At 37.8% G+C, this 23190-nt stretch overlaps 1 protein-coding gene across 1 annotated transcript; it reads right to left on the bottom strand.

Moving 5' to 3' along the window:
- Positions 1-1181: 1181 nt before the first annotated feature.
- Positions 1182-14762, bottom strand: slc16a1a (solute carrier family 16 member 1a). The gene is made up of 5 exons (XM_066664147.1): positions 14539-14762; positions 13222-13475; positions 3971-4114; positions 3060-3845; positions 1182-2914 (listed from the first exon to the last, which is right to left on the bottom strand). The coding sequence occupies exons 2-5, from the start codon at positions 13436-13438 to the stop codon at positions 2646-2648; spliced, it is 1416 nt and encodes a 471-aa protein (XP_066520244.1). The 5' UTR covers positions 13439-13475; positions 14539-14762; the 3' UTR covers positions 1182-2645.
- Positions 14763-23190: the final 8428 nt, after the last annotated feature.

Below are 23190 nucleotides of genomic sequence, written 5' to 3'. Positions count from 1 at the left end.
TACAATTTCCATGAAAACAAATAAGAGTTTAAAAAATAAAGAAATAAAAATGTACTTTTTTTTTCAAGTGATTTACAGGAAATTTGGGTAATACAAATTGTATCTGTATATGCAATATCATTTCATGTAGGGGTTTACAAATCAGGATTGAATGAATGTTGTGACATTGTACAAATGGCATTTTTAATGTTTAATATATATATATAAAACTTAATGTATGACTTATGAAAAATTATGAGCATTATGATCAAAATTATAAAGCATGACTTTTAATGCAGTATTGCAAAATACTAACCTCATTTCCAAAGAAGATGGGGCAGTCACTGAAAATGCAATAAAAATGTAATTTGGTAATTTGCTTTAAGTTAATTAAATTTAACAGAAGAAAATAATAAAAAATGAATTTTAGTGACGGACAATGCTCTTTGTTAAAAGTAAAGGAATTTTAAACGTGTTTCTCCAAAATACTGATCTAAGCCTATGTATATATATGGCATATTTGCATAAATGTAAATCACCAGTGCTGTGGGCATCATGCTATCACAGATTCTTGTTTCTGCACCTTTTTGTTAGTAAGTTTCTGGATGGTCTTTTTCATCTTTGGCACATAAAATCAGACATTTGTTTTTCTTGAAAAACGAGCTAAACCATGGACTTGTATGACACCTAATCAAGTTTCCATTGTCTTTCGGTTCATCTCTGGTGACTTTGGACTTTGTGCACAAAATGAATGTATGTATAAATTTTTGCATAATGGTTTTCTTGATGCCATGACATGCTGTGTTAAGTGATAGCAGTTTTCCCAACCCCATGAGGCCATATCAATCAGAGTAGAATAATAGTTCCTGATACAGTGCTATCTGAGGGCTGTAAATTAAAAAAATTGAAAGTATTGTCTGGCCTTGCCCCACATAGCCTGAGATTTCTCCAGATTTAATCAATCTCTTTACAATATCATGTTCAGTAGATGGCGAAAGACTTAATTTCTGTGAAAGTTTATATTTTTCATATTCTCCTGTATTTAGCGGAGCGTTTCAAAAGAGTGTAACTTGAAAATTTTATAAACGTTTCAGTCTTATTTAGCCCTTGCCTCAGGGTGTTGCATATAAAAATCAAGTATATCTTTGAAAACATAAATAGAAGTCTTGATTTTTAATATTGTCTGGTATAAAACAATATTTAAGATAATAAACCAATAACATTTTGTAAAATCACATTTTATAACATGTCGGGAATGTGTTTTGTACGTACTTAATAGTATTTTTTTAGAGTAAAATGTAGTGGGCAGGAAGACACAAAATGTTTGTGTTATATCAGGTGCTGTATAAACCTAAAGCCTAATTCCCCTTGGAAGGACTGGCACCCCCTCCAGGGTGTGTTTCTGCCTTGTGCCCAGTGATTCTGGGTAGGCTCCGGACCCACCGCAACCCTGAATTGGATAAGCGGTTTCAGACAAGGAATGAATGAATAATTCCCCTTGGTGAAATAAATTACAACCAACACATAGGTGTACGTGCCTGTGTGCTTGTGGTGGCAGCATGTTTTTTTCAGTTTCTCTATGTGGAATCAACTCCAAAGATTTGAACTTCCTGGAATCTGAGAATTGATTCTCATTTGTATCGATTCCCAGGCAGGAAAGACAGTAACTGCAGCTTGTATATGCTTTCATAATGTAATGCAGGAACTGCAGATTGTTTGATCTAAAAACTCTGAACATTTCCTCAGAAGAACAACAAATAATTCTCAAATATGCATTACCTACATTCTAGATAAAATGGCTTCAGTATTGTAATTACTGAAATTATTGAAAATCTGAACAGAACTGTGCAGATTAAACACAGAATTTCTGCAGGTTAAAAGAACAAACTGCTAGGATTACAATATTCTTTTTATTTAGATTCAGCTGACATTTAAATACACTAATAAAAACATCAGTTAAATGTCAAGACTTTTAAAAAAAAATAAAGGAAAAAAAGTAATCTTCAAGCCCTAAATAGGGGTAGATGCAAATAGCATCCACTAGCAGTAACTGAACTAATTATGAAATAATTAATAGAGAGAAAGAACTGAACTGAATATCCTAAAAAAAAACTTTGGACAGTTTTGGTCCTGTAATTTACCAGTAGTCTAGGTATCAGCTGTATTATATTGCAACTATAAAGGTTAACCATTTGATACAATCTCTAAACACTGCAGGGTTAATCAAGCTATCTGACAATGACAGCAGTATAAACATAGGATATATTACAAAGGACACTGAAGATTGATTTGTTGAAACAAATAAATAAAGGAATTTAAAAATAATTTGCTTATTAGCAAATTTATATTAATGTTATTCAAATGTCCTTATCAAAAACCCTACTGAAAGATTGTGTTTAAAAGTTTGTTACTCTTATAAGCTAGAGGAACCATTACATATGGGATGCCTATAGCTAGCCTTTTAAAACTTGAATCACCCTAAAATTGCCCTCTCAGGGAAATCTGTTTTAGGCACTAGTGTAGAACAGGTTTAGTTTGTAAAGCCACAATACCTGAGTGGAAATGTTGCATGCAAGTCTGCAACACAGAGTACAATGATAATGCCGTAATGCTTTAAACAGAATGAATGCCACAAAACATTTGAATCATTCACAAACTAGATGAATTCACACAGTGTCTTCTGCAAATTTGGAGTTATCAGCCGCTCGCAGTGCTCCAGCTGGTTCATTGGCATTCTCCTTTTCTGCAATATCCATAGTAGATTCATCTTCCCTTGCTTTCTGCTGAGCTCTTTTAGCCTCCTCCTTTGCTTCTTTATCCAGCAGCCTGTAGTTGATGCCCATGCAGACAAAGAGGAACACACTTCCGACCAAGAGGATTATTCCACAGCCCATATATGTGTACTTGTAGTCGTGGTAGATGTCATTGAACTTTCCTGTGAATTTAAACAAATGATAACATACAGGAATACTAGTATGACAAATGTTTTATAACTGATGCAAGGTAGGGTAAATTAAAAAAATGCTAAATAGTAAATATTAAAATGAATGCTAATTTAATTAAAAACGTATTATTCTTACCAAGTAAAGGAGGGCCAAACAACACAGGGCCGCACTCCACAATGGTCACCAACCCCACAGCACTGGAGAAACGCTCTGACCCCACCAGATCCATCAGAGTCTCAAAAAGCACAGAGCTTAACCATCCAAATGCAAAGCCAAAGAACATGGAATAGATCACAAACTTTAAATAGTCCTCTGACTGAGGGGCAAGCAGGTGGCACACACCATTACACAGAACAGAAGCTGCGAAGAAATGCTGGATCCTGGGCCGCACCCATTTGGTGCTGGCAACTGTTCCCATCATGGGACGAGCCACCATATCCACAAAAGCCAATATTGAAAGCAAAAATGCAGCTTTCTCCTTTGGAATATGTTTACTTTTGGCAAAATTGCTAAGGAATACAAGGGGGGAGAAAAGCCCAAAAAACATGATGATGTTGCCCAGGAGGTACAGGAGGAAGCCACGGTGTTTGAATAAGGACAGATCAATAAAACCATTGACCATCTCCATTATCGTCTTCTTCTCAGCTGAACTGCTGGGACCTTTCACAGTAGGCTTGGGCTTGGGTCCTATGGGCCTCATGAGAGATCCAGCTACACAGCAGTTGAACAGAAGCCCACCTAGGATAAGGAAGCTACCCCTCCAGCCAAACTGATCATAAAACCAAGTGTTCAAAGGAGCTAAAGTGGAGAGAAACACTGGGCTGCCGGCCATGGCAATTCCGTTAGCAATAGGCCTTTTCTTATAAAAGTATTTGCCAATCATAGTAAGGGCTGGGTTAAGATTGAACGCAAGGCCAAGACCTGTAATTTAATATGGAAAAAGGGTAGTTTAGGAATAGTACATACTTAAAACAGTCATGACATTGCTACTATATTGTGAACTTAGTATCACTTGATCACAGTGAGTTATCTATAAAGCAACCTACCTCCTATCACACCCACACAGAAATACAAGCCTTCAACTGTGTTGCAGAAGGAGGCAGCAATGAGCCCACATCCTGAAAGACAGCCCCCTATTATCATCACTGGACGACTGCCATACTTATTCACCAGGATACTGCTGATAGGACCTGTGGGTGAATAAGACAGTACAGCAGAGACCAGTTAGATTATTTGCCTAGCAAATAAATAGGAACTCAGTGTCATTGCATATTTTTAAAACACATGATTTTGATCTTCAGTTTTATCAATACAAGGTCAGGCTACTCTCTGAAGGTTCACCTTTTTCTGTAATGGGATTGCAAATGTGAAAATGAGATGGTTTGAAAATTATGTCTGATAAAGTAGTTCCTCATTTGGACATTAGAGGGCACTGTTGGTTTAAGGTTATATCACAGTACAGCAGAGGAATCTGATCCCTGTTGTTCCTGCAGCTATCATTAACCTACACCTTTGCTGTTTCTCTTGACGGTTTCAGAGAAGAACATCACTAGTAAGAATGTTGGATAAGGCCTCAGTTTGTTGCATTGCAGATACAAAATCTGAATCTAACTTTAACAGCACAGCACACTTCATTACATTTTGGCAGATGTAAGAGGCAGTGTAACATATGTTGAACTAATGGATCCTGGCAGCTTATTCTCTAACATGGGCAAGGCCACAATGTAAGCCATTCTATAGTCCAGTATATTTCATTTATCTAACAATGTATATCAATGCAAACAAATTTAATTAATGAAAGCAATATTAAAATTTTGACTATAAGGTACAATGTTCCGGATGTAATTTAAAAGATAATATTATTTTAGTATCAGAACAAAAGTGGACAAATCAAACAAACAAAACTCTAGAATGAATTGTAAGTTTTCCCACTGAAGGATTTTTCCTTCACAAAAACAAACCACAGCAATTTGGGGTTTCACAATAGCACTGCCACTGACTGCTCTACTCAGGCAAGTAATGACCCTCATCCATTCTCCTTCAAGGTGTAAGTCTTAAACTGCCCACACACAATAGAGCATTTGTAACATGAAATGAGTACGGAGTTATTCTTGAATAATTGTTAATGGGAATCTGTCCGTAGCTACGTGCTTGATTTTGAATAGCCCAATTCTTACGTGTACAAATCCTGTGCTGAAAAAAAGGTTTGTTCATGTAGGAAAAGGAGCCAGTGGTGGGAGTGTGCACGTCCTCCTAGGCCTAACACAATGGCCTGTCTTATTTGTCCTTTCTGTAATCCACTTCATAGTTAGTAGAGGCAACCACTTCAGACAAGAAGCCAGTATGAATGAGTACACGCTTAGACTAATCTAATCCGGAATTGCACAAAAAACAAAAAAAGTAATTGTTTTGCTCTGTTTTACTCTATACTTTACACCACTTTTTCCCAATTTAACAACAGCCAAAGAATGATGCAGTTTCTATGTTGAACAGTCAATCAACATTTGAACTCATTTGAGCCCCCTCAGCTCTGGGTTTAATATTCTTTTGCATTTATGTTGTATGTATATAGATGTATGTTATTTTCACAGATCAGTCATAACATTTCGACCATTATCTTTTTTCTACACTTACTGTCCATTCTCTACGCTCCACTGTCCATACAGAGACATGTTTCAGTTTTACAAGTAAAGAATGTAGTCCATTTGTTTTCCTTCATACTTTATTTGCCCCATTTCATCCTGTTCTTCAATAATCAAGTCCCTCACAAGACCACAACAGAGCACTCACTCCCTTTCCATCACTGTCCTCTCTATAACACAGACCTAACTTGTTGCTCGACCTTTTATATGTAAAGTCAGGGACAGTAGCTCATCTGTTGCTGCACAGTTTGTTCTGGTCATCCTCCAGTCCTTCATCAGTGGTCACCAGACCCTGCCCACATTAAGCTGGACGTGTTTGGTTGGTGGATTTTGTCAGTTCAGCAGTGACACTGAGGGAACTAAAACTACAACAGCACTGCTGTGTCTGATCCACTGACACCAGCTCAACACACACTAACAAACCACTGCCATGTCAGTGTCACTACAGCACTGATAATGATCCACAACATAAATCATACCTCCGTTGGGGGGACCTGGCCATTGAAGAACAGGTTGAATATGGAAAAAAAAGTATGCAGAGCAACAGAAGGACGTAGGACGATAAAGTGCTCCTGTACTATCAGTGCAGCTGAGACAATGGACAGTGAATGTAGAAACAGGAAGGTGGTCTTAATGTTATTGCTGATCATTGTAGATGGGTGTTAATCTGTTTACTTGCAGACATTTTACTGACATTTTACAAATTAAATATGTGGCATCATTCATGGGTAGAAAACCTGGCTGCTATAAACAACCCTATACCACACTTTATTTGTGTTTATACACATCAGGGGGGTCTTTTGCTCCTAGCAAGCTACCTTTGGGCTGTCTGGGCCATCAACAACAGGCGAGAATACAAGAGAGAATGAACTTGAAAGATGCCTCAGCTTGTTGTGCCAAAACACTACAGTGTTGAAAAGACACAAACACAATCTGACAGGTTTTGCTAAGAGGCTGCCCAGACAAACAGCAAAAAAAAAAAAGTCAAAGAGCACAGATATTTACAAACCCAGAGAGAGAATGGCAGTAAAGAATAACACAAGGACCTGTGGCCAAAGCTCAGGCCAACCCAATCACATCACTCTAAGAAGTCTCTGGGTGATGTTGGGCTAATTGACATTACCCTTCCTGTCAGTAAATGATTACAAGAAAATGTCAGCTGCTAATTAGAATACCCAAAAGCCCCAAATGACACATTTGGTGAAATTCACTGCTTGGTGGCGCAGAAGTGAGCTCCACATCTGAGATTCAGCTGGCAGTGTCCTCTCTGGGATAAAATCAACTGCCAGCTTTCCACTCTGAGTATACTGAAAAAGACATGACAGCAGGGTTCAGTCCATCATGCTATCGTGGTAAATTGGTATTACTGACCTGAGGAACCAACTGACTGGAATTTGGCTGGAGAAGAATATAATGAAAACAAGGTTTTTGACTCTATGTACATGATATAGTGTTATGTAAGTGGCCTGTGTGAATAAGTTTCATGGGATATGTTTATGATGCTCCACAGTAAATTTACTGTATCAGCTCCTTTAAGAACCAGAGCAGTTTTTGCAATGCATGGGCGGTTGAGTCCCACGTTCATAAAGATCATGTGCTTCACTTTGTTCCTGCCATGTTTCTCTGGGTTTTGGCCCACTGTGTCCTAGCTGTGGCAGTGTGGGTGTATGGAAGTCAAATCTGCAGTCATGTGCTCCCCACATTCCAATTCTCACAACATCTTACATATCACACCAGGCATTTGGAAGAGGGTTTTTTTCCCATCTAAATCAGCATGTGAGTTAAATTTTAGAAGAACATCACCACAAAAAAAATTTAAATTAATAAATAAAAAAACAAAATGTATCCATTTTGCCGTATACAAAACTGAGAATGGAGATTTCTTTCTCTTTTTTTCTTTCTTGTTTTGGATATTGAGGATGAGTTGGTCGTTTACAATGGGTTATTAACTGCAGCATGCTGCTTGATTGCCAGGGCAGTGTATCTGTCATTTTGCTGAAATCCCCTGTGAAATCCCTTCATCTTGTGAAATCCCTGAAAGGTTGAAGGTATGGGAGTTATTTGAAATGGGCTTTTATGACCTTTAATTCACTGTGCCTCTAATTTCCGCTTGAACTGGACCTGTACCTTCCTTCCTAGCACTGATCCAAAAACTACAAGGCAATGAGAGTGAAATGTTAAGTGGTGGCACTCTATCAGGAAATCGGAAAAGAAGGTTCAGACCTGTGCTCATTATAATTAGTGGGGCTTAGCCTATGAAGTGTATGTGTTTCTGTATGCGTGGATTGTACTGTAAATCCTGTGTAAATTCCATGGGTTTAATTTACTCAAAAGCTGTAACATACAGTACGCTGTGTGAGGAACTGTAGAATTCTGTACAGTCTTTGCTGGTTTGGATCTGTATTTCTGCTCTTTGGATTTCAAAAGAAATTCATGGGGTAATGTGTTTGAGGTTACTGTTCACTCTAATACATCTCTATATTGGATGGATTATATCAGGAAAAAAAGTACTTTTCTATATAAAGTTGCCAAAATAACAGAATGTTATTTAATACTTGTTTCATAAACACTCATTTGGTATTCCAGTAATTTTGTATTTGGGCAGCATCCCTGGTGAAGTTCTGCCAGGTCTGTATTACAACTATTTTTCAGTTGTTTCAGGGGCTTTTCACCTTTTCAGGCTCGTTTTAATTGTCAGAATACTTGAGCTCAGTGGATTTCAAGTAAGGTGATTTATTTGACCAGCCAAAACATTCAACATTTTGGCCTTGAAAAGCTCTAGTTTATTTCAGTTCATTCTTATTTATTTATTTTAAGGCACCATGCCCTGAATTTAGACGCATTTGTTTAGATCTGAGCTGTTATGTTGATTCTGTAACCTTCATAATTGATCCTGCTACTGAAGTAAGCAACCACACCATCATTAAAGATAAAGTCCCTCAACTGGCAACAGTGCTAACTTGTTTCAGAGAAGAGGTGGTGTACTTTTCAATCATCTGCAGTAGCACACTGAAAATATGTCATAGTTGCATCACTCTGTTAATTTTACTGACATTTATATTTGTATTATATATTTATATTGACAGTGCTAATATAATTATGTACTATTCTTGGTTCTAACAGAAAAATACACGCTTATTCTTTGAGAACATTAAATTGTCTGTAATAATTTGCAATAATAAAAGTGCTGTATATTTGCAGTTTATACACGTATCATTCAAAACATTAAAATAACTTCCTTGTTTCTGCACTCATTGTTTATTTCATCAGCTCCATGTACCACATACCTGCACTTCTAAATTTTAAATGTTATTCAATGGTCAGAGCCATACATGGATTACCATTGTGGCATTGACATGTTGGTGGTGTGTAGTGAGCATTAATAAAAACTAATTGTCCCCACTGTACAGAGAATAGTGTACCATCCAAAAATATCTAACTAAAAGCATCCAGTGGGCATCATCCTGTGACCACTGATGACTAGAAAATGATAAACACAAACTGTGTAAGAATACATCAACTACTGTCTCTGACTTTACTTCTACAAAGTGGACCATCAAGTTTGTGTGCCAAATAGAGTGGAGAGTTTGTGGGAAAAGTGTTTAAAAACTCCAGCAGCACTTATGTTTCTGATCAACCCCTGCAACACATTCTAACACACCACCACCATATAAGTGTCACTGCAGTGCTGAGAATGATCCACCACTCAAATCATTAAAATCATTAAAGAACACATTGAAAAGGGATTAATGAAGTATGTGGGCTAGGGTCTGTAATTATAGAACAACAAAGTACAACTATATGGTCCATGGAGCTGATCAAATGGAAAATGAGCGCAAAAACATGCTGCCCAAAATGGAAAATGTATGTTAAACATTGATTAATTAAATACACTATATTGCCAAATGTATTCACTCACCCATCCAAATAATTGAATTTAGGTGTTCCACTCACTTCCATAGCCACAGGTGTATAAATCCAAGCACACAGGCATGCAGACTGCTTCTTCAAACATTTGAGAAAAAATGGGTCACCCTCAGGAGCTCAGTGAATTCCAGCATGGTACCGTGATAGGATGCCACCTGTGCAGTCCAGTCCACTTGTGAAATTTCCTACTTAAAATTTACACAGTCTACTGTCAGTGGTATTATAACAAAGTGAAAGTGATTGGGAACAACAGCAACTCAGCTACAAAGTGTTAGGCCATATAAAATGACCAACTTTCTGCAGAGTCAATCGCTACAGACATCCTAACTTCATGAGTCCTTCAGCTTAGTGCATAGAAAGCTTCATGGAATGGGTTTCCATGGCCGAGCAGCTGTATACAAGCCTTACATCACCAAGTACAATGAAAAGCATTGGACCCAGTGGTGTAAAGCAGCAGTCCCCAACCACCGGGTCGCGACCCAGTACCGGGCCGTGGGCCATTAGGTACCGGGCCGCACAGAATGTGTGATTTTTTCTTTATTTTATTTGATTATCAGTCTAAATGTTGATGTTTTATTTTGAAAAGTGACTTCTGTGCGGAATGACGCACAGACGTATACATGTGTAACCCACGGACGGCGAAAGAATGGGTCTGCGACCCATTTGTAAACAAACCTGGTGAATGGAGCCTGGCCGTGCTAGAAGAGGATCAACTGCTGGACATTGCAAATGATGGTGGCCTTAAAAGTACGTTTCAAACAACAACTGTGCCATGTTCTGGGTTAAAATCGAGGCAGAATAATACTGAGATCACCCAAAACGCATTGAAAGCCCTGCTTCCATTTCCAACCACCTATTTTTGTGAAGCAGGATTTTCTGCAGTGACCGCAACCAAAACGAAACTACGGAACAGACTGAACGTACGGAACACACTTTGGATGTCACTGTCTTCCATTACCAAGAGATGGGACCGGCTCGTTGCAGAAAAGCTCAGGGCTCTCACTAATTGACATTATTATTATTTGATTGTCGTGTTCACCCTTTTATAGAGAAATGACCAGTATTGTCACTTGAATTGAGTTAAGTTTTTTATTATAATTATTTCTTATTAGAAAGGATTTTCATTCTAAAATAAATATTTTCGTTTACAGAGATGTTGTTGATTATTAATTTATGAACAAAAGGTTGTTTATTGTGTGTTGATGTTTGCATTTGACATAAGACCACTGCGAATGATTTATTATTAGATGACATCATTAACGATTATCGAGCAAATATAGGCCTGAGCATATGAAGGCAGTTTGGGAATGGCCCCTTCCTGTTCCAACATGACTGTGCACCAGTGCACAAAGCAAGGTGCATAAAGACATGGATGAGAGACTTTGGTGTGGAAGAAGTTGACTGGCCTGCACAGAGTCCTGGCCTCCATACAATAGAACACCTTTGCGATGAATTGGAGTGAACACAATGTGTTTCTTGAAGAATGGTCAAAAATTTCCATATACACAGTCCTAAACCTTGTGGAAAGCCTTCAGAGCAGCTGAAGCTGCTAAAGCTGCAAAGTGAATACATTTGGCAATATAGTGTCCTGATATTAGAGTCAATAAAAACATGTTCACGTCCAAAGATTTATGGATTGCAGTGTAGGCAGCATAATGTATTTGAGGTGGCAGGCGAAAAACACACTGTACTGCACACTACTACATTGTTTGTTAATTGTTAGTGTGTTTTTGACCTTTGCTTAACTGATGTCACTGAAGTCTGCAGTATGTAAGTGGACAAATGCTCTCTTGGGTAACTTGCCATGCTTTGTTCTATTCTGTTCTTTCGATCTTGCTTTGGTTTGTTCTGCCTCCTAGTTCTATTCCTTCTTCTGTGTTTTTGTACCACCTGCTTGTATTGTTTGTTTTCAATGACCTGTGCTTCATTATGTCTTGTCCTCATGTTCCTTTTGCTACACCCCTATCATGTCTGTCTCTGATTGATCTCTAGGCATTCGTAGTTCTATGAGGGTTCTTAACAATTTGTCCTCAGTCCCTGGTTGCCAGTCATTCTTAATGTTAATGTTAATACATACAGGAATGTATGTGAGTATATTTACACAGCAGATAAAATAATTTAAGAAGTGGGCTTCCCCCATGTTCCTTATTGCAAGTATACATATTCATTTTAGCTTTGTGAATATGAGAGAAGATATAGCGGAAATATTGTACACATGAGTCTATCTAGCACGACTGCTCTAGTTCCTGAGACAGGGCTGAGTATTGACAGTCATCACAAGCCTGTGTGACTCCAGACACGAGCATCTCATCTTCTCATCTCTCTCCAAGGAAAACATCTGACACCCCTTGCTCATGGAATGAAAGGCTGAGAGAGAAGGCAGGGCTCCAGGGGCAGATAGAGTTGCCCGTTCAGAGCTTGCTCTCACAGTCATACAATGTCTAAAGCCTGTCCTGCACTCAACTGGCTCCTTGTATTCAAACTAGTAACAGCCTTTTCATTTAGGTCATTTCAGCTAATGGAGTGTACTGAGATCTTCATCATCTGTGTCATGATCTCACTATTCATGTCAATGGACTGAGAAATCTGTTGATATTAGGCTGACTAAAATACATGGGAACAGCCTTGTCCCATCTGGGGCAAAGGGGATTAAATAAGCCAGTAAAAGACATGTTCAGAGGATTACAATATCAAACAGACTTGTGTTGTAAGACAAATTTGAGCGAAATTTTGAATTGCAAGTTCTTAAGCTGGTTAATATAAAAAGGGTGGTGGTGTCGGTGGGGGCAGGGGTGTGGGAGGTGGGGCACTTGAAATATTTGAATTTGTCCTCAATTATTCTGAAGTGTTACTGCCTAATGAAACCTAGTAGAAGTAGTACAGCTTGTAGATTCTCTAAACTGTAGCTTTGCTCTTATGTCCCTCCCTCATTTCAGACAAACCAAATAGTATACTGTATACATCTACTATCACACTAAATTCAATGTTCTAATACAGTCCAAGAGGGAACATCTCCTAAAGCTGCTGCCTTCTAATGCAGAGTAAAACTGCTCTTGCACTGTTTCAGAGTAAGTTATTCCTACAGCAAATCTAATGGCGCACGGCAGTAGACACTGCAAAAAGGCAGTCAGGTGCCTATGTTAAATTCTATTGTGAAATATTTTTCATCAAACCTCTCAGTATGACTTTTAGATCTGAATATATACTATTGGAATTCATTCAGTGGATTTATGTTTTTATTATCCCATATGTGTGTGTATGTAATATACATATTACATGTGTGTTTTGAAATATTGTGATTGTGTTATGACATATGCATATATGGCAACATTCAGACTTTTGTATGGGATATCTCTCACTCTTAGCTCTGATAAATGCTGGAACTACAAAGAAGTTCCCTTAGACTTCTAAAGAGTGTCACCTCAATAACTTTCACTTCTACTGAAGGTATTTAAAAATATTTTTACATGTGAATTTTGGCAACTCTACCAGCTTCTGAGTAAATCACAAATCTTAACTTAATCTTAGTTTTTTCCCTCTTCTGATGCAGTGGATGTGCCGTTGATGGGCTTATTTATTACTTTATGGATGTTGACTCTGCACAATATTTTTGTTACCCAGGGAGTCCCGAGAACTACAACTGAAAAGCACTAAATTAAGACAAATTCTATAACTTTTCCTGAGGAAGTAAGAAAGATGCAATGCAAACATTAACAAACGGATCTCACCTCCTCCGTACATGACCGCTAGCATAATAGAGGAGATCCAAGACACTTGGCTACTTGTGGCATTGAAGATCACTTCAATTTCTTTGAAGAACACAGTGATGGACTTTGGGAAGGCGTAGGAGAAACCAATAGAGATGAAGGCACCTGCTACCACTGCCCAACCCCAGCCTCCTTCTGGAGGAGTGTACCCCACAGGACCTCCAACTACAGGTGCCATGGATGGTGATGTCCACACAAAACAGTCAGCTGGTTTTCTGCAAGGAGAAATTACTTCTTTATATAAAAAATGTTTGCAGTCAAATTACATTAAATTATTTCTTTGACACCACAAGCAAAACTTTGCCTTTCACATCTGCATAATGATCTGACACATCATACAAATTAGCACTTACAGTGAGCCCTGAACAGACCTCTTGGATATTATATCTGAGATATAAGGATTTGGACATAATCTCTTGGAGTCCAATCCAAAGGCCAAGCTGTCTGTATATGAAAAGTCTGGACATGAAATGTTCTGAAATGCTCATGCTAGAATGTTAACTATTCAAAAGCCACCTCTCACTTTTATTGGCTCAGCTTGCGAGCCAGCCTCGCTTTATAAAATATCCATAAGCTGCAGGAGCAAGAGCTGGATATATGTAAGAGCAATATGTTGGAAACCTTCATGCTTTTCAAATATGATTCGTGCTATTTCAGGAGGATCAGCGCTTTGTGTCAGAAAGTTCCACCAGAGTTCTACCAATATCAGGTTATTTTCTGAATTGGCATTTTAAACCACTATGTGTGCCCGCTTGGATTTGTGTTGTGGGCTCAGGGAGAACCGAGAGGATCAGTGACTCATCTCAGTTTATGTTCCCTGTTGTGTTTTTATTCCAGAAAAGTCCTCACGACACCACCGCCATTGATGCCCAATCATTGAATCCTCTCTCTTTCTCTCTCTCTGTCTATTACATCCATCCTAAGATATTGCCACATTTTCAATAGCTTCTAAATGCAATATGTGGCTCAAAACCATATATATAACCTGAAGATGTGAGACACAGAAATGGCAACCCCCCATACTTCCACATGCTTTTTTGTGATTCTCCTTCAGTTCACTTCACTGAATAATTTGATCTCACACACTCGCTTTCTGATATTGGTGGTGCATATTGCATATTTTTAATTACATTGAGAAAGGCTGAAAGCAACCACTGCACAGTTTATGAAGTAAACTTGAGAACAAAATGGATTTACAGATTAAATGGTTGCACGTCACAGGGGCAGGCTCAAATAATTACCATATTCAAATCTACAGCTTTCACACAGTGCACCTACCTTTCAGTTCAACACCACTCAACAAACCCTCAGCAGAAAGCAGTCCAAAGCACACTCCTACTCTTCAACACTGTCACAAGAAGCTTTTTCCAGTCAGGCAATGACCTGCACAAGCGAGGCAGAGTCCTAATTTGGGACAATTGCTAAAAAAAAAAATCAGCCACAGGCCTTTGGAACAAAGGTTTAGTCCACTTTATAATGCAGCAGCCTGGGTTCAACTGGACACTTTGAACCTCCTGTGCTAGTCTGAGGCCAGATCAGTTCTTATTGGCTCCTGAAGTCAACAAAGAGCTAAAGACAGAGTCCTATTGGCTCTACAAAATCTTCTACCAAGCCCACTTGTGTCCACCTTTCTCCGCCTCCAAGTCCTTTGTTCCAAATCCCCATAACAACTCCTTCAGCTCTTTTTCAGTAGGATTTAAGTTTACCACTGGGGTCTCAGAAAAAGCATTAACTCTGCTAATTAATGCTGAAATAGTTTTATGATGTACAAAATTTGAATTACATTAGACAATGAGGTGATTAAACTACCACCATTGTTGTGAAGTGGGTATTGTTCATGTTATTCACAAGAGATAAGTTAACAAAGCAAGAGGTTAAACAGCTGAGCAGAGGTCAAGGAGAGATCATGCTCAAGACCCAAAATGGAACAGTAAAATTAGAGTGTTTGCGGAACTTATCAAAACAAAGCAGCATCTTCTGAATCACTGATGGCAGGATTTGAACAACTGTATTGAAAATCTTTTGTGATCACACTTGTTCATGTCCCTGTCAATTAAGTTCTCCAAAGGCATAAGTAACTTGCTATTGTTGAATGATTATGGAGAACGTGTTATTATTCTGAAATTTCCACATTCAAATTACAATGAGCAAGTAGAATATAGTGAAGTAAAGAATAGACACGTTATGTTTCTTCTGTGTAATATACTACAGTTGTGTGACTGAAGAATAACATTTACTTCTGATGTCTACATGTAAAACTGAAATATGACAATAAATACCACTTGATTCCCTAGAACACAAGATATATATAACTACAGTAGTGTTGTTTCCATGAATATAAATGGAAGTATTAAGAACCTGATTAAATCCCTGAAGCGCGAAGATTAAAAACATGACATGAAAAAGTTTATGCTAATAATCACTGCACATAGAATATATAAACTCCTACAAAACTGTTTTTCAGAGATAAGCTCCTGCAAAACTTTATGCTCTTCTGTGTTATTGAACAATCAAAAGAAAACATAATAAACATCCACATTTTTTCCATGTTTTTTTATATTTAGTGAACAGACATGAAAGAATACTGGGACACATTAGGTCCAAATGCATCCAGACATCTCTTCTAATTAGTGGATTCAATACTTTAAGATGTCATTGCTAACACAGATATTCAGTTACACATATACAGCTTGTATGATCTCTACAGAAAATAGGAACGTAGTAGTAAGCAACCAACATCAGTACCTGACCTCAGTAATGCTCTTGTGGATGAATAGTTGGGGCAAATTTATTTGAGACCTTTACACAGATTGTTTCCTAAAATAATAATATAATGACGTAAAGAGTTTATGACTTTATGTCTAGATGAAGCTTATATACAACCTTCTTATAGTTGTAAAACAAGGAAATATATTTGCAAAATTTGAGAAATAAAAAAAAGGACTTGCTCTCTAAAGAACTGGCGCCTCCTCCTGGGTGTGTTCCCACCTTGCGCCCAGTGATTCTGGGCAGGCTCCGGACCCACCGTGACCCTGAACTGGATAAATGGTTACAGACAATTAATGAATGAATGAATGAAAAAAAGGACCGACTTGAAGCTAGTCACCCATTTACTCACTCCTAAATCAATCATTCTCACAATCTTTTACTCATTTATTTATTCAGTCAGTGCTTTGCATCAATCACTTGTTGTTGTACTATGATGAGAATAAATATATTTAGATATGATCTTTGTACAAAAATAAAATAACAAAATGTAAAAATAAAAACTGGATGGATAAACCCAGCATGAACCCAACTCAATCTCAGAAGGATGCTATAATAAATGTAATGAAATAATAAAATCCATTTAAAACAAAACCCCATTATAAACAGCAAAGAAAACTGCACCCGCAGGATGAAGGCACTCTGACCTATATAGAAAGCAGACGGGCTGCAGGCTCCACTGATAGAAACCTCTCTTGTGGCAAATCATCTGGAGACTGAATGTATCGACAGACCCTGTCCAATAAACTGGTGCGGTATTCATTTTCTCTCTCTCTACACCAAGATGGTGGGGGACAAAGGACCCGAGTGGGAATATTCTTCTTATTCTAGTGTGCCCAGACAAAACAAACATGATTTAGAAACATGCATGGATACGAGACAGGCACCACATAGTCCTGCTGTGTGCTGCTCATGTGGGAGGAATATAAAAAGTGACAGACGGGAACAGGCAATGGGGAGAGGCATGGACAAAACATTGTGTTGAAAAGCTGTTGATTTTATATATATATATGTGTGTGTGTGTGTGTGTGTGTGTGTGTGTGTGTGTGTGTGCGTGTTTTCTAAAATAGACAAGTACATTTTATTTATATCAACTTTTAATTTTTTTGGCTGTGATCATTCAAAGTGAGTGAAAATATCAAGATAATCCAAAGAACTAAAATCTAAAAACACATTGAGGAATAGAAATAATAAATTAGAAATGGTAAGTCATGATTATGATCATGATTATACTATGAGTGTGCCTGGATTTAAAAGTATCCAGTGTCGGGCTCTTCTAATTCTAATGAGACCGCACTATCTGACTCATACCTAGTGATTGGAGATTTCTGCTTGTCTCATATTGCTGCAGTTTCTGTGATGAATATGCTGGTCCCAGAACATTTAGAGATTTATAGACCAGTAACAGTACCTTAAAGTCTATTCTGTAACACAATGGTATCCAGTGGGAGGATTTAACAACATCTTTTTCTCCTAGCGAGAATTCTATCAGCTGCGGCTAAAATCAGGTGAAGCTGTTTAATGGTCTTTTTTGGAAGCAGTTAGGAGACCAATGCAGTAATCAATTCTGCTCGAAATAAAGTCATGAATGTGTTTCTCCAGGTCTGGTTTAGTCAGAAAAACTCCAATTTTGCTGATTTTCTTAATATGATAAAATACTAATTTGGTCCAATAGTACTCCAAAGATACAAGCTGGTTCTCTAGATTTCAGGCAGAGGGCCCCGTGGATCTGATTGTCATCTGCTTAGCTTGGGTAAGTCATGTAAGAAGAACCATATATAAATTAAATAAGAGAAGCCCCAGAAATGAACCCTGGGGGACAGCACAGGTCATTTGCACAGTTTTAGAAGCATTATTTTCTATTTTGACAAAGATGATCCTGACTTGCCTATATGAACTGAACCTGAACAATTTTAGGACTGTTCCTGTGAGTTCAGCCCAGCCCAGAAGTCTATCTATGAGAATTTTTTGTGATATCAAAGGGAGCACTGAAGTCAAGCAATACTAGGACACATATTTTTTCAAAATCTGTATTAAAATTAAAGCCACAGATAACCTTAATTAGAGCTGTCTCAGTACAATAGTTAGGCTGGAGTTCTGATTGAAATATATCTAGATTTATGGACAAAAACCTGTAATATGTTGAAGAAACTTTTTTCAGTATTTTTTCTAATGAAATGTAGATTAGAAATTGGTCGGTAACCTTGTGTGTTGTATCTAGAATTTTCTTTTTCAGGAGAGGCTTCACAGCCGCAGATAATGTGTTCAGATAATCACCCAACAAAATTGACATACTGTATTTACTAAAGAAATTATATCTGCAGATATTGAGCAAACGACATTCTATAAAAAGTTGGTTGGTAATGTGTTAAGAATGTGTGTGTATGATTTGAAATGACTCACTGTATCACTTACAATATGTTCAGTAATAGCAAGAAACAGGGCAATTTAACCAAGATATTTATATGTGGTGTTAGACATAATACAACCACTTTGCTGTATATGGATGTACTGATTGTCTGATATTGTGGATTTTAATATTAAAAATGTAGCAAACTTCTTTTGGAGTAGAAATCAAGAAGCATAAATTACCCATATCCCGAAATATCCATGTCTGGACACCGCATACACAAAATTTACTTGCCGCAAATCACTGAAATAAATGGCATTTAGCATGTGAAAATTTGCAAACACAAGCCCAGCGTGAATAAGCGTTGCTGATATGCTGAGACCCTTACAGACATTACTACATCCACAGTGTGACCATGGCAGCGTGTGCTTCCGATCCCATGCTGAGATGGTCTAAAATAATTGTCCTTGGGCCTGACAACATGTACTATATATTAAAATAACTAACAATAACAAAATGGTCACATTCAGTACAATTAACCAAAAACAATTTTGCATTCTACTATGGAGGCATGTGAACAATTATTAGCAATTATTGTTGCCCCTTTCAAGACTCTAAATATATACTCAAAGTATGAAATGTGACCAAGTGATAACCGCTTGGATTGAGCAGGGTCATCAAATTTAACCATGTTTCTATTTGAAGCAGAAAATTAAGCTTATGGGCCATAATACAATTATTACAGGAGTTGTTTGCAAGAGATCTAGTATTTATTAGAGCTAACAATGACCTGTGCACTTTGCTTCGAAGACCTGTTCTCCCTGTACTCCCTGTTCTCCCTGTACTCCCTGTTCTTTCTGTATCCGGTAAGTACTGGAATGGGAGAGATAACTGCTATACAGGGTCGGAGCTTGTTTTGAAAAAATGGACTGCTGTCATCCTCACTTTAACAGCACAGACCCCAAAAAATGAATTTGCCGGATTACTCGAGGTGGCATCTTTCTCGATGGTATGGCACTATTAACAAAAGGAAATAATCAATTTTGTGATCAGTTATAGCTCCTGGCACATTGATTTTGATGTATTAGTAGATCAGATGAATGTTTAATTTCTAAACATTGATTTCATTCAATCAATATTTCAGAACAAACATGACTTTCCCTGCACCCTTTCATGTCTTTTGAAGCAATTGTGTACTAGGCCTGGAAAGAAAGAAAAAACCCAAAAACAAAAAATATTTATTTTTCCTAAATTAATGTAGTTGCTCCCTGCAAGAACCACACCTTAATCTTCCCTTGTTCTCCTTCATCTGAGGAAGCCGGATGATCCAGTCTAAATGGAGGAGGAGATCCAGTCCCATTAGCAGCTGTGTTTGTTTGGACTCCACATTGTAGGGGCCTTGTCCTGACCGCCTGCCCCTGGAGATCTAAAATATGTCTATGTCAGACCTCATACATGTACGTAGAGGAGGAACTGAGAAAATAAACATCAACTACAGTATTAAAGGAGGAACAGAGAGGTGTGTGCTCTCCCATTGAGCACTTCATTGTTAACCACATCAGGGTTAAACGTGACAGGAAACTTCCCCTGTTTTTCTGGGATATTGCAATAGTTAAACATGCAACTGAAGGACTTCAAAGCAGTGGCACGGTGAGGCTCTCATGGGCTCCTAACAACCAGACAAGACCTGTGGAAGTTTCACCATCGGATAAACAGTCTTTAAAGCTTTCATCTCTGAGATATAACAGAAAATCACGTTTCAATGTCAATGTGAGATGAAAAAAATCCATGTGCTTCTGCCCATTCTTCCACGCTGAGAAGAAAACTCAACACTGTGGGTCTGCAATGTGAAGCTATCTCTGAGAAAAGGAAATAGACAAAAATCCACATTATGCACATTATCTGTTCTGATACCAATTCTGTAATGCTTCTTTGTGACAGCATCAGTTGTAAAAAGTGTTATATAAATGCATTTAAGATTTGTTAGATTGAAAAAAACAAAAAACAAACAAGCAATGACGCTGATGTGTGTTCTCAAAACAGTGGTGCACATTTCACATTGTACTGTACAGTACTGTACTATATGTGTACGTCATAGATTCTTCAGTACTGTCTGTCCCCATTAAGCAAACCCAGTGCGTGTAATGAAATCAAATTATGTAATAGCACAGCTATTTGTACCCACCCAGTCAATGCTTTCCTGTATATCACTTCCTGTATCTCTGGCTTGGAGCACGTCTCTGGTCGTTATTGTTTTCCCTTCACCTTTCAATCACAGTGTGCTGGTGGAAGCTAGGCGTCGAGCCTGTAGAGAATGGACAATAAGTGTGTGTGTGTGTGTATCTGTACTTTCATGGTTCACCTGGTTGTCCACTTAAGCATGTGTGTTCTCATATGTGTGTGTATTGCCAGCAACGCCGTAACCTCCTCCAATTTGTCCAGCTGAAGAAGAAGGCTGACCTTGTGTGCAAAGGAGAGAATTGACAGAGGGGAGCACTGTTAACAAGGACTGGCCATATATCAAACAGCCAATTTGGAGCACTTTATCCACTGGGGGTCAATTCCAGCCACATGGACATAGATCAGAGGATTCGGGACATATGGTACACAGTTAACGTCAGTCTGCTCCATCTCCAATCAAGGGCCATGCAAACACACTCCTCATCCTCTGGATCTCTGATACTCTATATTTAACGAATGATCTGCCTTTACCTCAATCACTGCAACTAGCATTAAGACATCAAGGCATAGAGTCATCTCCACAATTATCAGCGATCTTAGTAGCAACCAGTAAAAACAGATCATGCAAATTGCTTTGCGCTTAAGTAGCTCCATCTCAGACTTAAAAAAAAAGGATTTTTGCGAGTATACCAGCAATTGTGCTCCTATACTGCTCAGTGAGAAGCATACAATGCAATGATTCTGAGACTAATCCTCCATTAAAAAAAAACAAAAAAAAAAAACCCGGCTGTTTCCACCTGGTTGGAGGACATATGATTTGGATCCTTGGAGAGCCCAGTTTTAGCTTTTTTGAAAGGGAGATTTTTATTTTACAACTCCTGGTGCTTCATGGTTCCAATGGACTTCCGAAAGCATCCGAGCATCACAGATCCTCCACCACACTTATCAGTCCGCTTAAGTTCCTTTTCTGTAGAACCATGGTTCTTTTTAACCAAAACCCTCTTGAGTGTTTGTTACTTATTTGACTAGATGTCTGGTTAATTTAGTCTGCTTTGGGTTGTGTTTAGATAAAACCTTTCCTTTTTAAGTTCTTTGTATAATTTACTGGCATAGAGGTAGCATCTAACAGTATTTTTCAGAAAATTTGTGACCCCAACGTCTTGCCAAACATAATCCTCTTTTTGCCTTATGAATAATCTTCCTTACCGTATGTTATTTAGGGATAAACTCTTGCGTCCCCTTTAAAGAAGGTTTTTATTACAGCACTGGTTGTTCTAAACTTGTTGATTTTCACCAAAAGTGGGTGTGGATATTTTCATGCATGCTACTGTTTTTGATTGTCATAGTGTGGTTTTGGAAGGTTAATTATTGTTTAATTGTATGTACTCTCTGATGAATTACTGAGACAATTAGGTCTGTATGTCACCACATAATTATACCTAGGTGAAACATAAAGGTGAATGCCTAAACATTTTTTTTTTTTTATTTTAATATTAAATGTTAGTGGGTTCAGTTACATTTTGCTCTTCAATATTTCTAGAACTGACACTAATTATAACATTATTTTTGTTTAAAAAATTGATGAAGGTTTTTGATTTTTAAATGTATTTTAAAAGAGGACACATTATACATCAATTCTGCAGTTCTTAATAAAATCTTTATAACATTATTTTTTCAAAATACCACAAGGAACATACAACACAGAATTTCCTTTCCCTATCTAAACAATCAGGTTGCAGCACATATTCCTCTAAATAAGAGTAAACCTCTTTATAAGGCATGTGAAGCAGAAATGCTATTATTTTAGTCATTTTAATTTTGTGACACTTATTTTTCCTTACTCATTTTTGCGATATTTATTTAGTATACTTCTCAGCACGTTGCACCTGTTATGCTCCATTTAGCCTTGTTTTTGTCCTCTCACATAAACACGGGTCCAGTGCTGTGATTGGAGGGACTCAGACAAGGAGGCAGGACAAAATTCTGGAGTGTTAAAATGCAGCACAAGTTCAGAATGCCTAGTTTTAGCCCATGTTTTTTTAGGCTTAGGCACATCACATAAATGACTGGATTGTTTTGTTTCACAGTTTGTGGGTTGGTTGTCTCCAAATCACCAAATAAAGTTGCTAATGCATTCAAAATCATTTATTTTCATATGATCTCCTATTTAATTAATGGTTGTATGTTTTCGTCTGTCAATGGGAGACTGAAATCATTAACCACATTTTTTTTTTGCTTGTTTAAATATCCTTTTCAATGTTGTCCATTATTATTGAGCTACCATTACACAGTGCAAAATATCATTGAACTTACTAAATTTGAACATTGTGAATTCAGTATACACGTACTGTTATTTTTTCATCTGGTTGTTTTCATTTGATTGTTTGAGAGAGAGAGAGAGAGAGAGAGAGAGAGAGAGAGAGAGAGAGAGAGAGAGAGAGAGAGAGAGAGAGAGAATTTTTTTTTCTGCAGATGTATGTCTGTAATAAGAATGGCAATATTGCATTTGTATTTGGGAATGTGCTTCAGAAACTATCCAGATGGCTAGCCCACGGAGTGATTAAAGTCTGTTAAAGTGGAGAGTCTGCTGCCGTTGCTTCTCATATGGAAGCTTCTCCAGTGCATCACATTAG

This window comes from Hoplias malabaricus, chromosome 3 (assembly GCF_029633855.1).
Source record: "Hoplias malabaricus isolate fHopMal1 chromosome 3, fHopMal1.hap1, whole genome shotgun sequence".
NCBI lineage: Eukaryota > Metazoa > Chordata > Actinopteri > Characiformes > Erythrinidae > Hoplias > Hoplias malabaricus.
Note: the sequence above shows the minus strand (reverse complement) of the source record. Positions and strands in the feature narration are given on the sequence as shown.